Here is a 24,572-nt window from a genome sequence, read left to right on the forward strand (position 1 = left end):
GTCAATGAGTTATGTTCCAGGGCCCTCTCAAAATTGACATAAGTAATATTATTATACACTGATGTGCAAAATTTAAGGACCAGTCAGGTTTTCGCCTGTAGCATCTCATAGGGGTGGCCTGGATATGGTAAAAGCATACCAAAGGAACCTCGTGAGGTACAGAAATGATGAAGGAAACAACACCGACACAACAATGGAAACAAAACAGTACAGAGGGACTTTATTCAAAAATGGCAACATAGCTGTTTGTTGTTTGGTTTTTAGGAACATTAGCAACTAAGGCCATATTGCTCCGGGATATGCGGTGGTCATTCCCTGACCTTTCCGCATCCTCCATATTTGGTGGTGACGGGCTCGAACCCCGGTCTAATCAAGAAGCGTGTGCTACGCACTGCTGCTCCTTCCCACCTGGCTATGGAGACGCCAAGACAACATAGCACTGGCTGCCATGATACAGATGCATCACTGCCAAAGATGGAAAAGATGGAAGGGAAGGGAAGGGAAGAGGTGGTCCTCAGTAGGAAATATGGCCACCCCTAATGTCGATGCAGGCTTTGCACCACCTGTCCGTACTTAGAACAATGTTGTTGATAAGTTCAATTGGTTGCAAAACTGAAGTGGTGTTTGGTAGCATGAAAACAACATTGACTTCAGAGATGTTCAGACTTCAACAAGGTTTGCTTGAAGCCAGCCAAGAACCTTGGCTGGTAACTCATTCTCTTGACAAAAACAGATCACAGTAGGGCAAAAATGGTTTGTTTACCAAGCCAAGAAGATTTTTTGTGTCATCCAAGCCCCCCCTGTTCCATTTCAGGTTAACTGACAACATGGGCTTTGTTTAGGCCCTTGAGAGCATGTGGTGTCTCTGAATGGTACACCAACATTGGTTTTAATTTTAAAGTTCCATAGACATTTGAACCCAGCAGAAGCGTTAGTGCCTTTTGCAGCCTTGAAACCTGGTACAGACTGCTCTTTGTGGGTGAAGGTTTGTGATGGCAATTTCTTCCAATGATGAGAGCTTCTTTGGACTCACGGGAGGTACCCATGGACTGGAGATGTGCAAATGTGACCCCAATTCACAAAGGAGGATGAAAGGGTGACACAAGTAATTATAGAACTGTTAGTTTAACTTCTGTTCCAGGAAAATTAATGGAGGCACTGGTTAAACAAGCACTGCAGGATCATCTAGACAAGACTTCAGTTATAGCTCTGACGCAGCATGGTTTTGTTAAGGGAAAGTCTGCCTGACCAATTTGATTGGTTTGTTATTTGGTTTTCAGGAGCATTAGCAACTAAAGCCATATTGCCCTGGGGTATGCGGTGGTTATTCCCTGACCTTTCCATATTTGGTAGTCACGGGCTCGAACCCCGGTCTAATCAAGAAGCATTTGCTACACACTGCTGCTCCTGCCCGCCTGGCTACAAAGGCACCCAATTTGATTGGATACTATGGTGTGGTCACAAAGGAACTGGATTCAGGGAATAACTGATGTCGTATGTTTGGATCTTAGAAAGGCTTTTGATACTGGAGCAGTGTGGCATTGGAGGCAAATTGCTGCTATGGATAAAGCAATGGTTGAGTGGGAGAAGACAGAGAGTGGTAATTAATGGACACTGCTCATCATTATACGTGGAGTCCCTCAGGGTTCAGTGTTGGGTTCATTATTGTTTTCTGTATTTATAAATGATATTGATGATGGTATATCAAGCTTAATGTCCAAGTTTGCAGACGATATGAAAGTTGGCAGGGTTGTTAAGGACACTAATGACAGTACGCTGCTGCAACAGGATCTAGAAAAGTTGAGCAGATGAGCTCAGAGGTGGCAAATGAAGTTTAACATTGACAATGCAGAGTACTACATATGGGAAGCAGTAACCCCAGAGTAATGTATCAACTCTGTGGTACTACACTGACAGTGATAGAGAACGAAAAGGACCTGGGGTAATTGTGCAGGCAGATATGAAGTTTTCTGAGCAGTGCAGACCGTCTGCAAGAGTAGCTCATAGTGTTTTGTCAATGATATACAGGAATTTTTCTAGCAGGGATAAGGAGGTGATTATCCCATTGTATAAGACAATGGTCAGGCCACACCTTGAGTACTGTATACAGGTCTGGAGGCCTCATTTTAAGAAGGATGTAGGAACTTCTCTGTACTGTTGGAACGAGTACAGAGAAGCGCAACAAGATTAGTGAATGGAACAAATGGTTGCTCTTACAAAGAAAGGCTTAAGTTTTGCAAATTGCAGTGTGAATGGTTTGAGCATGCTCAATGCAAATTGAATGGTTTGAGCATGCTCAATGCTGATGGGATTCTTCTTCTTGCTCAGAATAATCACCTGAGAGGGCATAAATTCAAATTGAGGAAAGACAGATGTAGGATGGATGTACGGAAGTTTGCCTTTAGCCAGCGGGTGGTTGGTTGGTGGAACAGACTTCCATTCTTTGTTGTGGAAGTTGATAGCCTAAATAAATTTAAGGCTGAGCTGGACAGGTATTTCGATCAAATGAAGGGATGAAATGGGAGCGTGTTTTTTTTTTTTTTTTGGCTGATGCTGCATAAGCTTGCTTTCTTACATCATATGCCTCTGCTAATGCTAATAAGCTAATAAAGCCCAGTCTTCTCAGCATTAAAAATGAGATCAGGAGGATCATTACCTTCCTCTACAATGGCTCGAAACTCTGCAGGAAATAATGCCGCTGCCTCAGCAGCGGCATTATTTCCTTCACTTGCTGCCTTGCCAATTAATTTGACACAGCTGCACTTCGATTAAATTGCATGAACCATCCCTTGCTACCTAAAAATGGCTCATCACCACTCTCTTTTTTTTTAAGATCTTCAAAAATTGACTTTGCCTTATCACTAATAACAGCTTTTTTTTTTTTTTTTTTTTTCATTTTAAGTCATTTATCAACAATAGCAATTTCTTATTTTTTTTTAAAGTTTACTTCTGCTATAATTCACTTATAGCAGAAGTTATCCTTGGACTCAGGGGAAGTCTCCCATGGACTGGAGTTGTGAAAATGTATCCCCAATTCACTAAGGGTGACACAAGGACTTACAGACCTGCTAGTTAAACTTCTGTTCCATGGAAAATAATTGAGTCCCTGGTCAAAGAAGCATTGCAGAATCATCTAAACAGGGCTGCAGTAATAATTCAGACACAATATGGGTTTGTTAAGGGACAGCCTTGTCTGACATATTTGATTGGATACTATGATGTGGTTACAAAGGAACTGGATGCAAAAAATAATTTTGATAACGTATACTTGGATTTCAGGAAAGCGTTTGATACTGTTGCATATGAAAGACTATTGTACAAATTGGAGTTGTATGGCATTAAGGGTAAGTTGTTACAATGGATAAAAGGGTGGTTGGGTGGTAGAAGACAGAGAATGGTAATCAATGGATGCCGCTTGCTCTTCGTGGACTAATGTTATTAGTGGAGTCCCCCAAGATTCACTGTTGGGTTAACTCTTGTTTTGTATATTTATCAGTGATATTTACGAAGGTACATTGGTCTTAAAGTCGAAGTTTGCAGATGATACAAATGTTGGCAGGGTTGTTAATGACAGTAATGGCAGTGTGCTACTACAACAGGATCTATAAAATTTCGGCAGATGGCCTGAAAAGTGGCAACTGAAGTTTAACATTGACAAATGCAAAGTACTGCATATGGGTAGAAGTAACCCCCAAAGAACCTTACCAACTGTGTGGTACTACACTTAGGGTGGTGGAAAATGAAAAAGAACTGGAAGTAATTGTGCAGTCAGATATGAAATTTTCTGAGCAGTGCAGACAGGCTTCCAGAGCAGGTCATGGGATATTGTCATTGATATACAAGAATTTTGCTAGTTGGGAAAAGGTGATTATCCCTTTGTATAAGGCAATGGTCAGGCCACACTTTTAGTACTGCGTACAGGTCTGGAGGCCTTATTTTTGGATGTACAGTTGCTTGATTGCATACAGAGAAGGGCAACAAGATTGGTGAGGGGAATGAAAGGGTGATCTTACCAAGAAAGGCTTAAGTTCTGCAGATTGCAGCATCTGGAGACTAGGCACCTGTGAGGTGGTCTGATTGAGGTGTATAAGATCTTGAATGGGTTGAGCAGGCTCTATTCTAGTGGATTCTTCTTCTTCCTCAGATTACAAACGTGAGAGGGCATAAATTCAAATTGAGGAAAGACAGTTGCAGAATAGATGAGGAAATTTGCCTCTAACTAACTGGTAGTTGATTGCTGGAACAAACTTCCATCTGTTGTTGCGGACGTTGATAGCTTAAATAAATTCAAGAGGGAATGGATGTGTGAAGTGGGTGTTTTTTTTTTTTTTTTTTTTTGTTGACTGATGCTACATAAGCTTGCTTTCATCAGATACCTCTACTTCTACTTGTGTCACACTGTCATAGCATGTTGCATTGACCATTTTATTTTATCTGCATTTTTCATTATGGTACTCACAGTAAATGGAGGTAATTTCATACTTCTACACACATTAGGACATGTCTGGCCATCTTCCATTCTACAAATTATCTCCATCTTTTTTTCCAATGTAATAGAGCTACGTGACTTAGGGTGGTAGAAAATGAAAAGGACCTAGGAGTAATTGTACAGTCAGATATGAAGTTTTCTGAGCAATGCAGACAGGCTGCAAGAGCGGATCGTGGGGTTTTGTCAATGATATTCAGCAATTTTGCTAGCAGGGAAAAGGTGATTATCCTTTGGTCAGGCCATGCCTTGAGTACCACGTACAGGTCTGGAGGCCTCATTTTAGGAAGGATGTAGATTTGCTTGAGCATGTACAGAGAAAGGCAACAAGATTGGTGAGGGGAATGATGGGGTCTTCTTACCAAGAGAAGCTTAAGTTCTGCAAATAGACACCTGCGAGGTGATCTGATTGAAGTGTATAAGGCCTTGAATGGGTTGAGCATGCTGAATTCTAATGGGATTCTTCTGCTTGCTCAGATTTCAAACCTTAAGGGGGCATAAATTCAAATTGATTAAAGACAGTTGTAGACTAGATGTGTGGAAATTTGCCTTTAACCAGTGGGAGAAGTTGATAGCTTAAATAAATTCAAGGGGAACTGGACCAACTTTTAGAGGGAATGGTTGTGTGATTTTTTTTTTTTTTTTTTTTTTTGGCTGATGCTACGTAAGCTCATACGCTTGCTTTCTTGCATGACATGCCTCTATTACTATTACTTTTTAGCACATTTTACATTCACTTGGCTTTAACTGCACTTCTCTTGTTAGACATGGTGGCTCTTATATTATTAATTTAATCAACAATTTTTAAGTAAAACTCAAATTGACACTGTAGAATAGTGGCCCAAACAAGAAACTGAGTGTTTCTCTCCTCTTATCTCTAGCCACCTCATTCCTAATTGGCTAAGCTGTTAGATGGGAATAGCTCTCATCTCTGATTGGCTGTGCTGTTTCTTTACCCCAAACATGGGTGCAGATCGTACTTCTCTGCTTCGGCTATACAGGGCATTAATCAGATTCCGCCTTGATTATGGAGCTCCCATCTATGATTCTGCCAGAATGAGTGCATTACGCTGGCTTGATCCCATTCAACACAGTGCTTTGAGGATTGCACCTGGTGCTTTCAGAAAGTCACCCACACAATATAGTTTCTATATTAATGCTCACGAGCCCCCACTAACGTTACATAAAAAAACACTGTTACCAAAGTATGCTGCTAACATACAAAGTCGTGCCTCGCATCCCTTTCAGTCATACTTGTTCAATCCACCATTAGAAAACCTCTTCAGAAATAAACCTAGCATAGTAAAGCCAGCTGGTCTTCGCCTCCTTGAACTGATGGAAGTTTGGAATGTTCATTCCATACAACAGGTAGCAACCTGCTGTCAACCACCATGGGCTTCTCTTCCTCTGATGACTTGTGACACTTACCTCTGCCAATGGGGAAAGAGCATTTTACAAGCATCTAATATCAAACAACTTCATGCAGTTCACACTCAAAGATATATTGATTTTTCCCCAATTTATACAGATGGCTCTAAATCTAATTCAAATGATGGATCAGCTGCAGTGTTTCCAAATACTGTTATTTCAGTATCCCTTCCTTCTGAATTCAGTACCTTCTCAGCTGAATTATATGCAATTAAAGTGGCCTTACAAAATCTCTGTTCTGATCGCTCTTTAAAATCTGTTATTTACACTGATTCGCTCAGATAATACCATGTTATAGACGGAATACGAAGCATATTACTAAAAATTGAAGAACACCATGAACAGGCCACCTTCTTTAGATTCCAGCACAGTCTGGTATTTTGGCCAATGAACTGGCTGATAAAGCTGCAAAAAATCCAACTACCTTAGACTTAACTAATATCCATGTTCCGCTATCAGACTGTGCATTAACTATTCAAGCTACATGCTTGTCAGAATGGACAACAATATGGCACTCTCAAACAAATTATAAACTCTTTCGATTTAAACATGATCCGAAAATTTGGCGCTCCAGTATCCGTACATCAAGATGAGAAGAAGTAGTCCTTTCAAGGGCAAGAATAGGTCATACCATCTAACCCATCTTTATTTACTTAGAGGAGACAATCCACCACAGTGTCCACATTGTTATATAAATCTGACTGTTAAACACATTCTCATTGACTGCCCCTACTATAGACAAGACAGAACATCAACCCTGCTATCACTGGTAAATCTTGATAAACCAATAACTTTAGAGAATCTCATTGGTGACAAGGCAAATATTTTTGAATTTTTCAACTTTCTGAAGCAAATTGGACTTTTTAATCTTTTCTGATTTTATGAAAATTTCTCTTTCCTTATATTAAAAATGAATAGGCACATAGTAGCTTATGTGCCATTAAACTCCCATAACAACAACTGTTTCTTTACATCATATCTGGTATTTATAGTTGGGCATTTTTGAAAATTTTTTATGGGTTTTTTTTATATATATATATATATTTTTTTTTTTTTTTTTTTTGGCCTTCTGCTTTAAAAACCGTTGTTATTGTGAATCATCACAAAACAAACCATCATAAACTGGGGGCTGCCTGTATTATATATTATGTTGTGCCGTATAACTGGAAAGTTCCTATCCCTAGCCATGAGGAGACAGGTTGTCATTGCCATTCATTGAAATTCTGCACTAGGCTGCCCTCCAGGATGCAGGGATTCCACAATGGAGCTCTTGGGGATGGGGGGGGGAGTATGATCTGTAGATAGCGAGATTCTGCCTTCAGATTATGAATTATCTGAATTATATTAATCAGTTTCATATGTGACATACTGCTTATTCATATTGAATCACATTGCCATAAGCACTTTGGACTCCCAGCTTAGCATGTCACCATAACCACCATCTAGATGTCTTTCTGCTCCATAATCATATGTCTACTGTATGTGCCAGGGCTGTTTCTTTCTAGTCTAAGTATAGAATATATTCTACAAACTAATTCATGGACTTTTTTGTTATTTATTTTCTATATTAGCATCAGTTTTCTTCAAAAGTACTGATGTTTTAATAATCGATGAAAATTGATGCAGGTGTAATGTATACTTGTAAAATAGCATTTGTACATTTAGAAAATTGATCCTTTATAGTAATCCTTTTGAATATGAATTTAATTCATATTTTGTCAATTAAACCTCATACTTTATAACAATATTTTTATAAACTTTCAGGTTCATATTCTGAGTTAGATCCTCCAGACAGCTTATTTCGTATTCGCATTGTGTGCATCTTATTAGATACATGTGGCCAGTATTTCAACAGTGGCTCGAGTAAAAAGAAGTTGGACTGCTTTCTAGTATTCTTTCAAGTTTGTATCCCCATTTCTTTTCATAATACCAATATGCATTTTATATACATAAATACAGTGAAAAGTACAATTATTATTATTATTTTAAATTTTTAATTTAGATAAAAACACTTTTACTATAAATTGTACAGGTATCCCTCACTGATCAGTGAGGGATACCTGTACAATTACAGAGTTACAGAGACCAGGGACTCCCTGCAATAATGAGAAATGCTTAAATTAACAAGGAAGAGGAAAATTCTGTTCCTCGCAAGTTAGGTAAAACTTAAATTTTTCTAACATGCCTGCTTACACATGCAGTATTAATAGTAGCAAATGATGTGAGGAAGCAAGCTTATATAGCACGCCAAAAAAGCAACCGCAGTGCACCACATCAGTTTATACCGCACCTCTAATAATAAGTCTTTCTTGAATTTATTCAAACTGCTCTCGTCCACAACACTTAGTGGAGTTTGTTGAGGGAAAGCAAATTTTTGCACATATATCTTACAACCTCTTTTGTTTATTATTATTATTATTTATTTAAATTAGTGTCATCTGAGCAAGAATTAGGATGCCATCTGCATTTAATTTACTCAATCCATTTAAGGTCTTAAATACTTCAATCAGGTCTCCTTTGCTGGTGTCCAGTTTCCAGACACTGCAATTTGCAAAACTGAAGTCTTTTATAGTAAGAGTACCCTTTTGTATTCTTGACTAATCTTGTTACTCTTCTCTAAATCTGTTCCAGTAGATCCACGTCCATCCTAATACGAGGCTTCCAGATCTATATGCAGTACTCAAGAGGTGGCCTCCATTGCCTGATATATAATAGGACAATCATCCTCTATACTGCTCAGACAACTTCATGCCAGACTATACAATTACCCCCAGGTCTTTTTATTTCTCAACTAAGTAGTTCAGTACTACCCAGTTGTTATTATTCTGGGATTACTGTTTCCTAGTTGCAGCTTTGTTTTTCAATATTAAAATTTCATTTGCAACTTCTCAGCCCATCTGGCTAATTTTTCTAGGTCTTGTTACAGCGTCATACTCTGATTTCTGTCATTAACTACCCTACCAACCTTTGTATCGTCTGAAAACTTCAAAATTAAACTTGATGTGTCTTCCATCAATATCATTAATAAATATTGAAAACAGTAAAGAGCCTGGCACTGAACCCTGAAGAACTGCACTAATAACATTAGTTCACAAAAACAGTTCCCATCAAGAACCCCTTTTCCTACTCAACCATCCCTTTTTCTAAAGCAGTAACTTGCCCCTAATGCCAATCTGCTCCCATTTGTATAGCAGTCTTTTGTATGGAACAGTATCAGAAACTTTGTTGAAATCTAAGTATGTGATGTCAGAATTTTTTTTTTTTTTTTTGCATCCATTTCCTTTGTAGCTGTCATGGTAACCAATCAGATTAGTCAGACAAGGTCTTCCTTTAAGAAATCCATGCTGTGATTGCTGTATAACTGTATTCCTGTCAACATGATCCTGTATTCTTTGAACGCTGACTGTTATTTATTTATTTTTCCCTGTTACAGAAGTCAAGCACGGCAACATAATTACTGACTTCTCCCTTTGATCCTCCTTTATGAATGGGGGAGTGATTTGCTCATTTCCAATCTATAGGGACCTACCCTGAATCCAAGAATACTCTCATGATTATGACTAAGTGTTTTACTTGCCTCTTCTGCGGCTTCTTTTAATATAATTGAAAAAATTTCATCATCCTCATTTAGTCTCAACAATTTCTCTTCCACTTTTCTCCAGTGATTGCAAATTCATTTAGCTCCCAGTTATAAGTCGATATTTTCTGGTATGCCCATCTATAAACAAAAAACTAAAAAAAAAAAAAAAAAAAAAACTATAAACAAAAACATAAAACTTAATGCATAAATGTAGATGCAAAATATTTATTCAGTTTGTCAGCAACCAGAACATGATCATCGATAATTATGTCATTCATATGTAGTAGATCAGTGTAGTTCACCTCTTTCCTTTTAATGTTATCATAAAGAAGGAAATCTTTGCTATTTTTTTTTTTTCACATTTCTAGCTAAGACTTCTCATCAGCTTTAGCCTGCCTAACTCCCTTTTTTGACTTGATTGCAGACTGTTTGTACTTACTGTATATTTCTGTGTCACTAGGTTCATCAGTTTCTTTCATCCACCTAGGGCTAAACCTTGAACAGTATCTCTTAGTTATGAAAAGCTTGGTAACATCTGCAATTACTTTCCTGAATGCTTCCCATTTAAAATTTACAGTTGGCCCCACTGAAACGAATTTAAAAGCTGTTTGAGACCATTATAATCACCTATACAACAGCAAAATTCCTTCCCTTTACCCTTGACAGTAGTAGTAGTAGTAGTGGTGGTGGCATGTGATGCAAGAAAGCAAGTGTATGAGCTTATGCAGCATCCTCCAAAAAAAAAAAAAAAAAAAAAATTTACAAAACAAATCCCTCTAAATGTTTGTCCAGTTCCTCCTTAAATTTATTTACCCTATCAACTTCCACAACGGCAGATGGAAGTTTGTTCCAGTAATTAACCACCCGCTGGCTAAAGGCAAATTTCCGCACATCTATTCTACATCTGTCTTTCCTTAGTTTGAATTTATGCCCCCTTAGGTTCATAATCTGAACAAGTGGAAGAATCTCATCAGAATTCAGCGTGCTCAACCCATTGAAGGCCTTATACACTTCAGTCAGATCACCTCGCAGGTGCCTGGTCTCCAGCCACTGCAATTTGCAGAACTTAAGCCTCTCTTGGTAAGAGGATCCCTTCATTCTCCTCACCAATCTTGTTGCCCTTCTCTGTACACGCTCAAGCAAATCTACATCCTTCCTAAAATATGGCCTCCAGACCTGTATGCAGTACTCAGGGCACAGCCTAACCATTGCCTTATATAAAGGGATAATCACCTCCTTTTCCCTGCAAGCAAAATTCCTATATATCATTGACAAAACCCCATGACCTGCCCTGGTAGCTTGTCTCTGCATTGCTCAGAAAACTTCATATCTGACTGCACAATTACTCCCAGGTCTTTTTCATTTTTTACAGTTGATACGTTTCTCTGGGGTTACTTCTACCCACATGCAGTACTTTGCATTTGTCAAGGTTAAACTTCAGTTGCCACTTCTTAGCCCATCTGCCCAAATTTTCTAGATCCTGTTGCAGTACTTACATCTTTAAGTGAATTCCACATCAGTGCACTCTGATCACTGCAGCCCAGTGGTTCTTTTATCTTCAGATTCTTAATGCATGAAGTGTCACTGCTGATTATCATGTCAAGAGTATTGCTTTCCCTTGCCTCTCTAATATGCTGGTGTAGAAAACAGTCATCTCCAATAAATCCAGAAAGGTTCTGCTACTGTGCGAGTAGCCATCCCACAAGTTTCAGTCAGTCCCTATTATAAGACATTCTGATTTACTGGCCTACTCTATATGTCTGTATACCTCTTCATTACACTCATCACAGTCATTATGCCTATAACATACTCCTAATCTCATTTTTGTGTTTCCAGTGGTTATGTCACACCAAACTGACTCAGCATTACACTGTGTACTATTTACCCAAGAGCATAACTCCCTCTCCCCATTCTGTCCGTCCTTCCTGTAAATGTATTCTCCATATTCAAATTCTGCATCCCCTGTGTCTGAGTGATACCATGTTTCTGATATCCCTACAACATCCTCATTTGATGATCTAACTAATACTTCAGATTTCTCAAATTATTTAACTATATTCATTGAATTAGTGCACAAGCAAGTATATGTGCACCACCTGTTTTTACTCCTAATAAATCCTAACACATCACAGTAATCGTGTGTCCCATGAGGGTGGGCTGCCAACAGGCCTTGTCATCTTCCCTAGACCTTGTTTTCCTGACTGCTGTGGTAGTTCAATAGAAGCGGCAGGCAAATCAATTTCACTTGAGTAAAACTAGGTATCCTCCCCATGTAACAGTTTTTTGGCTCACCTACTGAGGCACCTAACACTGCCTCAGTAGCATCAGAAAATATTCTTGAACCCTTCTGTTTAAGTGTATACCATTCCTGTAAAAACAGCCTCTCCTGTTAACGAGTACAGGTCATGCTCTGAAAAATTTTATCCCACGAGCCTTGCATAGCCTCTCCAGGGCTGAATTGATTGAGAAGACTCGCTCATCATTGTACTCTGTCCTGTTATGTTTGGACAGAATTGCAGACACTTTCACATTGAATCCTAACTCAATCCTCCTGTCACACTTGGACAGAATTCGAGATGATTTCAAATATATTCCTAACTGTGACTTTTTCTCAAATTGACTTATACATATTAAATAAATCTTCAGCTCTCCTATTCTTAATATTATTAACTTTTGACCCTTATAGCCATACCCTGGTCCTATTCCACCTACACTTTTTGCACAATATACTTCCCATATATTTAATTCTAGAAGCAGCAAATGAATGAACATTTCTTGTTATTTACCAAGGATGAAAAATCGATTGGTTTGTTGAATGTTTAATACCGTAATCATGTGCTATATCCACTACAGACTCTCTGTTTATGCTGATTTGCTATAACTACAATTTTTTTTTTTTTTTTTATATATGATAACTCCAAACACAAAAGTTATTGGAACCTATAGTATTTAGTATATTGCATGGGTAGAGAACCAAGAAGACCCTCATTGATATTAGACTTGGAACTACATTTGCAACTGAACTGGTAGAGGAAGTAAGTAAACCCTTAGCAATAATTATGAGAGCACCTTTGGACTCAGAAGAATTCCCCATGGACTGCAGATGTGCAAAGAATTCCCCATTTCGCAAAGTGGGATCAAAGGATGACACGAGTAATTACAGACCTGTTACTTTAACTTCTGTTCCAGGGAAAATAACGGACTCACTGGTTAAAGAAGAATTGCAGGATCATCTAGACAAAACTGCAGTAATAATTCAGATACAGCATGGGTTTGTTAAGGGAAAGCCTTGTCTGACAAATTTGACTTGATACTATGTGTGGTTGCAAAGGAACTGGATGCAAAAAATAATTTTGATATCATATACTTGGATTTCAGGAAAGCTTTTGATACTGTTACATATGAAAGACTACTGTACAAGTTGGAGTTGTATGGCATTAAGGGTAAGTTGCTACAATGGAAAAAAGGGTAGTTGAGTGGGAGAAGGCAGAGAGTGGTAAACAATGGATGCTGCTCGTCATGGACTAATGTTATTAGTGGAGTCCCCCCCCCCCAGGATTCACTGTTGGGTCAACTGTTGTTTATCAGTTGATGAAGGTATATCAGGCTTAGTAACTAAGTTTACAGAAGATGCAAAAGTTGGCAGGGATGTAAATGACTATATGGGCTATGTGCTACTGCAACAGGATCTAGAAAAGTTGAGCAGGTGGGCTGAGAAGTGGCAACTGAAGTTTAACATTGACAAATGCAAAGTACTGCATATGTGTAGAAGTAACCTAATCCCAGAGGAACATACCAACAGTGCAGTGGTAGTACTACACTTAAGTGGTAGAAAATGAAAAAGACCTGGGAGTGATTGTGCAATCAGATATGAAATTTTCTGAACAATGCAGACAGGCTACCAGAGCAGGTCATGGGGGTATTGTCAATGATATACTGATATACAGGAAACAAGATTAGTGAGGAGAACGAAGGGGTCCTCTTACCAAGAAAGGCTTAAATTCTACAAATTGCAGCTGCTGGAGACTAGGCAACTGCAAGATGATCTGGTTGAGGCATGTAAGACCTTGAATGGGTTGAGCACACTGAATAGTGATGGAATTCTTCCACTTGCACCGATTGCACAAACCTGAGGGGCCATAAATTCAAATTGAGGAAAGACATTTGTAGAATACAAATGTCTTTCCTCAATTTGCCTTTTGCCAGCAGGTGGTTAATTGCTGGAACAAGCTTCCATCTGTCGTTGTGGAAATTGATAGCTTAAATAAATTCAAGGAGGAACTGGGAAAACTTTTAGAGTTGGTTTTGTTTTTTGTTTTTTTTTTTGGCTGATGCTTCATAAGCTCATACGCTTGCTTTCTTGCATCGTATGCCTCTATTACTACTACTATCACATCAGTTAACAATGGGCTGTGCACTTTTTGTGGAAGCATGCAAGCTCAATCTTGCAATGTGTGAATATGTGTCCACACATGTTACCCCACAATCACAGCTATCTGAATATCATCAGAGATGAACATAGGCAGTAGACGTGTGTTATTTTATTTATTTATTTTTTTTTTCATGAGAAATAAGATGCGACTAAGCTTTAGAAGTGTTGAAGTAAACTAAGATTTCCTTACCCCATTGGAGAATTACCTGGAGAATGTAATTTAAGGAATTAATGATGGACAAAAATTTGCAGCTGTTTGTGAAGGTTTAAATTTCTTAAACTGGAAGGTGGAATGAGTGTGCTATCATCAGCAAAACTGTGGATAAGATTTCCAGTCAGTGGAAAAAGATCATTAATGTACAGAGAAAAAAGAACTGAGCCTGAGAAGAAACACCTGCATTAGTAGAGAAGTTAAAAGATCAAGAGTCATCTACCATCACCTGCAGTGAATAGTCAGAAAGAAAAATGGGATATCCAGTTGTAAAAAACAGCCAGCAGTCCATACATAGGAGCATGTTCAGAAGACTTTACGCCCAACACAATCATAAGCCTAAGAAATGTAAAGAACAATTGATGAGTTTCACCAAACATTTCCATTAAATTTGTCCAAAGATGTGTAACATTAACTAATATATTACCAATAGATCAACACCGATGGAATCCATATAGGTGATCATTTATCAGTAGAAGGTTTCAAGATAATTTGAGTTGACTGTTGATGGATTCCTCCATTTCTTTGGAAAGAGTATATGTGAGTGCAGTGATGGAATAGTAGGATGAAGGGATTTGTCACCCTTTTTAGGAACTGGCTGGATATGATAAAATTTGGAAACAGAAAGTAAAACACCAATGGAATAAAAAAAAAAGTGTAACCGAATGGCACAGAACTGGAGCGAACAAGCTCAGGGGTATGGGATTTGAGAACAAGTGGAGAAATACAATTCAGGACTTGTTCAGGGCTGTTAGATACCCCCTTCCCCCACATATGGCCTTGCATATGTGGGGGGATGGGTATCTATCAGCCCACCATTGTGAAGGTGATACAGAGGATATGGTTGTCACAGATTGGCCAGCCTTCATTGACATTTGGTCCACTTGGCTTAAATTTAAGTTGGACCTGAATATTAATTCCATCAGCATTTTAGGCTCCTAGATTGCATTGCCCTATCCTATCATTCCTTGAAGAATGTGTAGGTAATCCTTAGGGACCTAATTTGATAACAGTTTTCTGTACAAATAGCAAGTTTCCATTATAACAATAGGAACAAAAATATTTGAGTAGTACTTATGTGTGCTTCTTATAAAATGAGATGAGACAAAATTTCAAAGCTTGTCTGACAAAGCAAGCATTTTTATAATGCATTGATTTGTTTCAAATTCTGAGACTATTGCAACAGTGATTGCCACTGACAAACATATACATTCCCTTCAGTGAGGTGTCAGTAAGCACTCACAGTCATCTGGGGATTGCTTTTTGGCTTTGTGTCATCCATTTTTATAAGAAGTTATAACTGCTTTGTCAAGTGCTACTACACAGATGTAGGTAGGGCATCTCTTACAAATAAATATTTTACTTCTCTTTGGGGGACATGTTACTTATTTGTCATTTAGAACCAGTGCAAATTTTTATGACAGCCTCACAACTTTGAGAGACTAGTGCTATCCTAAAGCAAAAGACACATTTTTCTAAGAAGCACACAAGTGCTCGTTTCAGTATTTTTGATATTTCTTGCTTTAATTTTGAAGCCTTATTAAATTGTAACAAAAAGCTTATTGAGTGCCATGAAAAAACTGAAGTCCCTGCTCAAAAATAAAACAGACTGTTTGTTAAAACAAAGAAAATACAAAATTATTTGCAAATTGCTAAGAACAGGAATCTCTGAACATTACCAAATTTACCATACTCCAAATTGAAACATCATTTGGAGTACCCTGGGTTCAAATCACATTGAAAACTGACGGAATTTTTAAAGGCATTGGGGACGGGAGTTGGGGGTGCTCCCATGAGTTATTCCAGTAGTTTCATTCTATAAAACATGCAAATTTGCATCTTTTGTTTGCTTATGAACCCATACTTCTACAGACATGATATAATATAATGTGTGAATTAGTACTACAGTGTGAATTAGTACCAGTGTGAATTAGTACTACAGCCAGAAATAACCAACCAACTTGGAAATGAAAAAGGATCTCAAAAAAGCAGACAGGAATGTGGTGTGAAACATTCTTCCATCAGTTCTACTAGATAGGTAGAGAGCAAGGAGATATATAGGGGAAAAATCATTAGAAGTACCCTTTATTTAATTTACATGTGTACATTACAGTGACAAATCACTAATAAAAAATAAAGAAATTAACATATAATATATAATAAACAACAGAGGGGAAAATAAGTTACATGAGACTATTTACACAACTGTACAAAAGAGCAATAAAGTATGAGTACTAACATAAAAATTGACACATTAACTACTCTTGTTGGGACTTCGTAGAAAAAATAATAGGACAATAGGAGATAATATATTGGCAAAGGAGGGGAAATATATATAAAAATTCTGGAACAAACTTCCATCTGTCATGGAAGTTGCTAGCTTAAATAAATTCAAGGAGGGACTGGACAAACTTTTAGAGGGAATGGATGTATGAATTTTTTTTTTTGGCTGATGCTACATAAGCTCATGTGCTTTCTTTCTTTCATTACATGCCTCAATTACTACTACTACTAATGTATTAAAAGTCAGTTTACTGAACAAATATTTGGGAACAAAATATCAGTCTTTTGAGGATTAATTAGTTTTATTGAATAAAATACTGGATTAAAGAAAAATTATTCTAACAAATGACTAGGAGAATACGTATATACACAAGGAGTATGTCATTAAAGATATCAGCTAGTAGAGCAGAAGAGTAAATAAAATAAGTTCAAATATTGACTGTGTCAAAATCAGTGTTATGTTTCAAAATGAACAGTATTATATTTCAAATCAGGTGTGGAAATAAATGCTTCTCTGTGTATCTTTCTGTCTTACTACCTTGGGGAAACTTTGTTCTCTAGTGACAGCAACATGCTAGGGTTTGTGCTCACTTTAGAAATGGCATCATTATCCACATGTCAACCTAAAATGCTAATATCATTTATAATTGAATAGCACTGCTAAGAAAGCAAATCCGTTATTCATTGAAAACCCAAGAAGTAAAACAATATAAATAATTTTAATTTAATGCATGAATAACAGTGTCACATCTAAAGTAAGCACAAGCCTAAGCCTGTAAACTTCACCAAGACAGAAATATATAACACAGTGAAGCATTTGTTATCAAATTTTTATCAAACTAGACAAAAGTAAACAAAATCAACTGTATGGCTCCTGAAACAAATAGATAGGATTTCAGTTTGTTCAACTAGATCCAAGAGACATTGCTTAGAATGGAAATGGTACAGTCAACAATTGATAAAATTACTTGAAAAGAATCAGTATAGCAGCCTGACTTTAAAAATCTAAAGTGGTGTATTTAATAAGACCATTAAAATACTTTAGAGACAGTGGTATTTGTGCTAGTGGATGGATGAAGATAATGTTGATGATACCACCAAGAACTTTGAAATGATCAGGAAGAGATCTATTATTTTTGATAAAGAAGTTGAATGTGCATCATACCAAATCCCAATAGATGTAGGTGAAATCCCAGTTTTGACATATACAAACTGTGAAGATATCTAATCTGAGTGGGGGGAAGGCAAAGATATTCAAAAGCTTAGCCAAAAGAGCCATACCTGAAGGAACCAAAAAAAAAAAAAATTAGGTGGATGAAAGATGTATTCAGATTTTTTATCCTATTTGTCTCCAGTACTATCTGTACACAGTAATGACCAGAATACAAACATCTCTAGATGAAAACAATCAATTTTAACAAAATAACACACTTCTAAAAATACAATAGCCACTGATCTATATCTAACTTATGTGCAAACAGTTAAAATACAATAAAATAAAAAGTATCTCTTGTAGCATCAATAGACAACATTTTTGAAACATATTTAAAATTTTCAAAAAGTACTGAAAATTGGTTTAACTGTAGCACTAATCTCTTTAGTGCTACAGTTAAACCAATTCCTTGTTAATTGTTTCTTTTTACTCTGTACTCCATTTGCTTTTCTGTTTATTAAAGTTTTTGTTATTAGCAGTGTATTAAAGTTTCCATGCTTTTTAAGTTAACTGCCAAATTTAATGTTTCTTTTTAATTTTCCCTTGATGCACAATAATGCTGTGGAAATGAAATCACAGAATATCAGTCTTATCTTGAATCTTTTAGCTATATCCTTGTGGATCTTAAAACTTTTGTAACTTTTATTATATATCTAGCTATACTTGTAACAATTCCTAACAGCTGAATATTCTTTTTCAACTCATTTTTTTGAAAACTGACATAAGCATTAATTTCTGCACAAAGTTTAAAATTAAAATTAACTCAGTTTATCTGCAATTCAAGGAACTTGTCAACTTTTCTTCCAAGTATATTTACTGTTTCAATGCTCATTATGAGTGAAGCTTTTGTTTTTTACTTTCTACTTCTCTCATCTCTGTCATCACAGTGCAAGCAGTGATGGTAAAAAATAGAAATGGCAGATTTTCCTGGATTGAATCTTTCCAGAGTCTAAGAAAATGAAAGTGAAAGAAGCATGTGGTTTTCACTGTAACAGTACTGAAAATGATAAGATAAATGACAAATTAATTCTGTTATTCTGTTCTGTATTTATATATAAATTAAACAACATTTATAAAAGCTGAAATTAGGAAATTATTGATAACAACAAAAATGGAAAACAAGTAGGAATTGCTACAAAAAAAAAATTAATAATAAATAAAATGCATTATTCTTTCAGATTAAAATCTCTAAAATATTACAAAACAGCTCTGGTAAAAGGATTGAAAGTTCCTGTTTTTTTTTTTTTTTTTTTTTAATAAAATGAATAGGGGTACATGCTATGCTACAAATCTTGCATATTGCAAATAACTTCATTAACAAATACCCAATCCATTTTAGTGGTGCTCCTCTGAAATAGGTCTGCCTTGGCCCAGCTTTTCAAATAAACAATGATATAATGGTTGAACTCTATTAAAAAATGAGCAGCCTGGAACTCGCACTATAACAACAAGAATAACAATTGATGTGGAGATAAGAATGAAATTCTTTAACACTCAAATTCCACCTTCACTAACCTACAGAAGTAGTACATGAAGTGCCCAAAGAAAAAATGTCTAATGACAAGCGTAAAGGGGTGTAGTAGAAACAGTAAATACAAACAAGGGAAGATATGCAGGGTACAATAGACTGGCAGACTAAACACAAAATGGGAAGATCTGATTGTGCCAAGGTAATTCTGGAATATGTGGGAAAAAAAGTCCAAGCAGGAAATATGAAACTTTTCAACCTGCATATCTGTTAATGCCCCAGTTGAAAATCATATATCAGTTGATTGAGGCTGACACAATATGGATTTACTTGCCCAATGCACCATTAAAACTTTTTACAAAAAATTGCATATGCAAAGATGTTACCATCCAGTACTATATTTGCACACCATAGTCAGAATATACATCAGCTGTATCTAATTTTTAAATGTCTAAGTGGCAGCCTGGTTGAACCAATATTGGGAAATATATGGTATTCAGATATATGGGATTTCCATTTACCTTGCCCTTGCTTCCAGTTATAAATTCCCCCCCCCCCTTCCCAAAGCAAAATTTAGATATCCTATATTTTTGAAACTTTTAAGAATATCATTATGTGACTTATGATTACTTTCCATTTTCAGCGTTACTACTGGCACAAAAAATCCTGTGATATTTACTGCGAGGATTATCCTTTTCCAGTGACTATAGAATTTATGGTAAAAGATACTCTCTCAGTACTTCGCCCCAAGCTAAAACTCCACGAAAGTTTAGAGGAGGCCATGCAAGTTGTGCAGGATATTATTAATGAACTGAAGCCAAAATTGGGTAAGATTTTCATTATTCTCAATCATAAATGGTAAAAAAAATATTAGCATACTGGAATACCTCGCATAGTGCAGTTAATTCGTGCAAAAAAATACTGCACTATGTGAAACTGCACTGATCGAGGTATTATTAGTATGTATTTTAATTTAATGCATTCCAACAATTTGATTATATGGGTTGAGTTGCAAAAATATAAGGTGTTTGTTTACTATAAATTGATGCACACAAAGTTCTTGCAAAAAAAGAAACTAAAATGATAAAAATGAAAAATACTAGTAAGTACAGTAGAAATGATTTTTATTGCAGTATGTACATACCAAAAGAATATAAGTGAAGTATGTACGGTATTTTTATTTTGAAAAATAACTGATCAGCTTAGTTTGCACAGTTTTTTCTTCTTTTTATCTGCATACATATCTTTATACATCGAATGCCATTTTGCAACGCCTGACTTACCTTCATACCTCGTTCGATGCTTGGATCTAGAAGAACACTTAGCGCCATTACATTTCTTCTTTCCACTCATATTTGCTTATAAAGGTGTAACGTTTTTAAAAAGTAATTTTTAATAAAAATACACAGCGAAAAATATTTGTACAGGTTACGCACAATCAATGACCTCAACGCTCGGAATCTAGAATGTTTACCAATGAATGAATGTTAGCAGAGTCCATATATAATGGTAGTTTCGACAACAATCAGAATGGCCTTGAATCCATAACGCATTGGCCTAAGTGCTGGCATTATAATACATACATACATATCAAATGTATTGGTGCGTAACGCAGTTATTTTTATTTATTATATATATATATATATATATTTTTTTTTTTTTTTTTTTCAATTTGTAAACCACGCTAAAGCGAAACTCCCCCCGCTATGCAAGGTATTCCTGTATTTTAAATAGTAGTTGGTCCAGTTCAACACCACCTTTTTTTTCAATGAAAAATCAAAGCAGCCAAAACCATGTTTGGCCTGCAAAGCCAAAGCTCTTCTGTCATGCAGTATGAATCAAGTATCTTGAGTTTATAAAGCATAATGAGAAGACCAACGTTTCTTAAATCTTAAGGGTACAGCTTTAAATAGTCCTCACAGACCAGCTGCTAGATACTCCACTCGACTCAGCCCATAGGTAACTTACTATGAGACATCTAGGTCAGCTAGTGAATAGTCTTGCTGCCTCTAACACAATACTCAGATTCCTTTCATTTGTAATTGGAAGGAGTCTGAGTACTGAGTATGCTGGCAACACTATGTTAAAACATTTTAGTATATGCTGTGTGTGTGCATTGCAGATCTAAAAACTTTATCACTTCATACAATTTTAACTCCAAACTTTTGCCTTTTTACATTAATCATCAAATAGGTGAACAAATAAAGCTCCCAAAAACTGCTTTCACACCATTCAAATAATTAATATTTTTCATCACTAAATAATTTAATGGTACAAAATGTTAATTTCACAAATGTACATGGTCTCACTTCTAATCGCAGTAATGTCCATCAGATTTTTCCAACAGAATCTGTCAATTTCATGAACTACGACTCATCTCATTTGTCCTAATGCTCAATCTCTTCCACTTTATAGGTTTATATGCTTAAATATACTTCCGCTTGAACCTGAGGAGGCATAGATTCAAATTGAGACAAGACAGTTGTAGAATAGATGTGCAGAAGTTTGATTGATTTCTGCAACAGACTCTCATCTGTTGTTGGGGAAGTTGATAGCTTAAATAAATTTAAGGCTAAACTAGACAAACGTTTGGAGTGACCAGATGGGTGAAATGGGAAGGGTTTTTTTTTTTTTTTTTGGCTGATGTTGTATAAGCTTGCTTTCTTGCATCATATGCCTCAATTAATGCTAATGCTAATATACTTTGTCAAAGAGTCCTTTAATCTAAAATAACCTGTATCTTTTCTCCTTTGACCTAATTCTCTATCTCATTATCAGATTCATTCTGTTGCCCTCTCAAGTTGACAAACCACCCAGAACTTTGACTTTCAATCTGAAGTTCAACTTTCTCCAGCCTAGCTTTTGTAACGGGGGGAAATAATTTTCCTCTTGGTTTTAATGTTGTTAATGCTAGTTGACTATTTTTCTAGTTTTATGGGCATGACTGGTATAGATGCCAAAGTTTTTCTGTTACTGATGACCTTACAAAATAATTCTTATACTGGATACAGATATCAGGTCACAACTTAGTTAATGGTCTCTTCTCCACTGGAATTTCTTTCCACAGGTCTTGTCAACTGCATATTGACGTTCCAGTAATGTGAAATGGGTGATATGCATATTTCTATTCCCTTTTGCTTTTGGGCTACTACTTAAACCTCCTGATTTTGAAACTGCTCTTGTTTAAAATACTTTATCTTAACCATGGTTTTCCAACAGATGACTAATGCTGATGAAGAATAAGAACATGTCATATAGCTGTAATTTTGATTTGCATCAAAATTTACAGCTTCATTTTCTTTTCCCTAACCACTCAACATACATGAGTAAGGCTGTATTTTGAACAATGAAGTTGGTCCACTCCGTTTTGCGAACAGTTCCACAAATGCACAAAATATATAAGAATAGCCATAAATCAAAATTATTGCCACTTCCTAGAGGACTCTGTCTTTTGCCACAGTGCTAAAAATATATGAGTCAGTCAGCTGCTGTTAGTATTTAATTATTATTTATGCTTTTGCTAATAATTAATATTTATTTGCTTTTAAAATGTGCCATTATTGATTCCAGCAAATGGCAGTAATCAAAGTGATTCCAAGTTATACCAAACTGTGACTTTCCTTTTATAAAAAAAAAAGAAAAGAAAGAAAAGTCAAATCAAAAGCAGCCTGTTCTCGTTGTCAGTGAGTACTGTTATCAGTGTTTGGAGATAACAGTAGAAGGTAAAATATTGGGCAACTTGTTCACCAATCTGAATGCACATGGTATTTCTTTATAAAACTATCCCCTCGACGTGGGCACCTGTACGTGGTGAGGGGACCTCCCAGTGACGCTGCTGGACTTCCAGACTAGCATCACTGGGATCCAACGCCCACAGCCTAGGTTCCGGGCTTACATCAATGGAATCCGGCGTGTTTGCCGTGCGCTGCGACCCGTGGAAATTCGGAAAGGGGGATCCTGGTGGTTGAGGGGCCCAGCTTCAATACACCACTTTGGCCCCTGCTTCGACAAGACGGGTGGTCCTGGAAGGCCCGGCTAGGATCAATCGGCTAGTAGGCTCGCCTGCGAGGGTCAACCGTGTCAATGCCACGCCCCTACCCTCATGGTCCGAGGGACAGGATTCAGGCTGGCGGCGGTGCGGGTATAGTGTCTGGGTAGCCCTGGCGTCCCACTCCCGAGCGCATTTATTGCATGCCGGGTAGTGGGCGTCCCTTTGGGCTCCGTGGTGGGTGGGGAGCCCGGGCACTGAACAATTTAATAAACTACATGAATCCTGATAAACTAACTTCTTCAGGGGCCCCCAACCCGGTCCCTGTCTGAAACTATTGAGAAAGATCCAGATAGCATTATTGCTAATAAGAGGAAGCGAACCGAACTACCATCAGGGCCAGTCCCAAGGTTCTTAATCATGCATTCAACGAGTGAAAAACCGATTGGAAAAATGTCACCCTTTTTTATCCAAAAAGGGTTGGATGGGTTAGCAGGTTCACCCAAGTCAGTTAAGAGGCTCCGTTCTGGAGACCTCTTGATTGAAACTAAAAATGACAGGCAATCAGAACACCTACTCCGAACAACATCAATCGGAGGAATCCCTATAACAGTGACACCACACAGAACACTCAATTCATCTAGAGGTGTCATTTCGGAGTGGGACCTTCTCGACGTATACGAGGAGGAAATCTGCTCCGAATTAAAACCACGGGGAGTCATTGCCGTCAAGAGAATCACTGCGCGAAGGGATGGAAAAATTGTTAAAACCAGGAGCGTTATCCTGACTTTTAACACTCCTAAACCTCCTGATGAGATTAAAGCTGGATACATCAACTGTTCAGTGCGTCCATACATTCCGAACCCTTTACGGTGTTTCAAATGCCAGAAGTATGGACATTCTCAAATGGCCTGCCGTGGAGTCCTTGCATGCGCTCGATGCGGTGCAAAGGACCACAAAACAACAGCATGTTCAGCCGCAAAACCTACCTGTATTAACTGTGAAGGCGAACACCCGGCCTATTCACGAGCATGCCAGAGGTGGAAAGAAGAAAAAGAAATTCAACGGCTGAAGGCAGAGCTAAATATATCATACCAGGAGGCAAGGAAATCGGTCAAACCCCTGAATATCAACAGACCTACCTACGCCCAGAAGGTAGCAGGGAGATGTTCCGTCGGAACTCAGACGGACATGACCATTCCTCCAAAGGAGTCTTTCACTCCCATCGCGCGTTACCTTTTAAGTTCTCAAAAACCTGCGCAGAAGGACCAATCAGCTGCCACTCCTATATCGGTACCTCCTAACGCTCCACAAGTTTCAAAGGTAACTATTAAAGAAAAGAATAAAAAAGGGGAAGTACCCCCTAGTACCCAAGAAAAGATGGATGTTGAGCAGAAGGAGGTACCCGAAGATTCAGTCTTGGAACTCTTTGCGGAGGAGGAAATGGACACGGGACAGCGTCCATTCTTCCCCAAAAAGGACA

General features: G+C 37.4%; 1 protein-coding gene across 5 annotated transcripts in view; it reads left to right on the plus strand.

Moving 5' to 3' along the window:
- Upf2 (UPF2 regulator of nonsense mediated mRNA decay) overlaps positions 1-24,572 on the plus strand; it is a 695,457-nt gene that overhangs the window by 466,886 nt on the left and 203,999 nt on the right. For all 5 annotated transcript variants that reach the window (XR_016547840.1, XR_016547841.1, XM_090387842.1 and 2 more), the window contains exons 31-32: positions 7,679-7,815; positions 19,745-19,928. Coding sequence is in view for 3 of the 5 variants with exons in the window: in XM_090387842.1 (XP_090243968.1) it covers positions 7,679-7,815; positions 19,745-19,928 (321 nt within the window). In the remaining 2 variants the exon portion in view is untranslated. The remainder of the gene's footprint in view (positions 1-7,678; positions 7,816-19,744; positions 19,929-24,572) is intronic.

The sequence above is a fragment of the Mastigoproctus giganteus genome, chromosome 13 (genome assembly GCF_048544385.1).
Source record: "Mastigoproctus giganteus isolate SK-2022 chromosome 13, ASM4854438v1, whole genome shotgun sequence".
NCBI lineage: Eukaryota > Metazoa > Arthropoda > Arachnida > Uropygi > Thelyphonidae > Mastigoproctus > Mastigoproctus giganteus.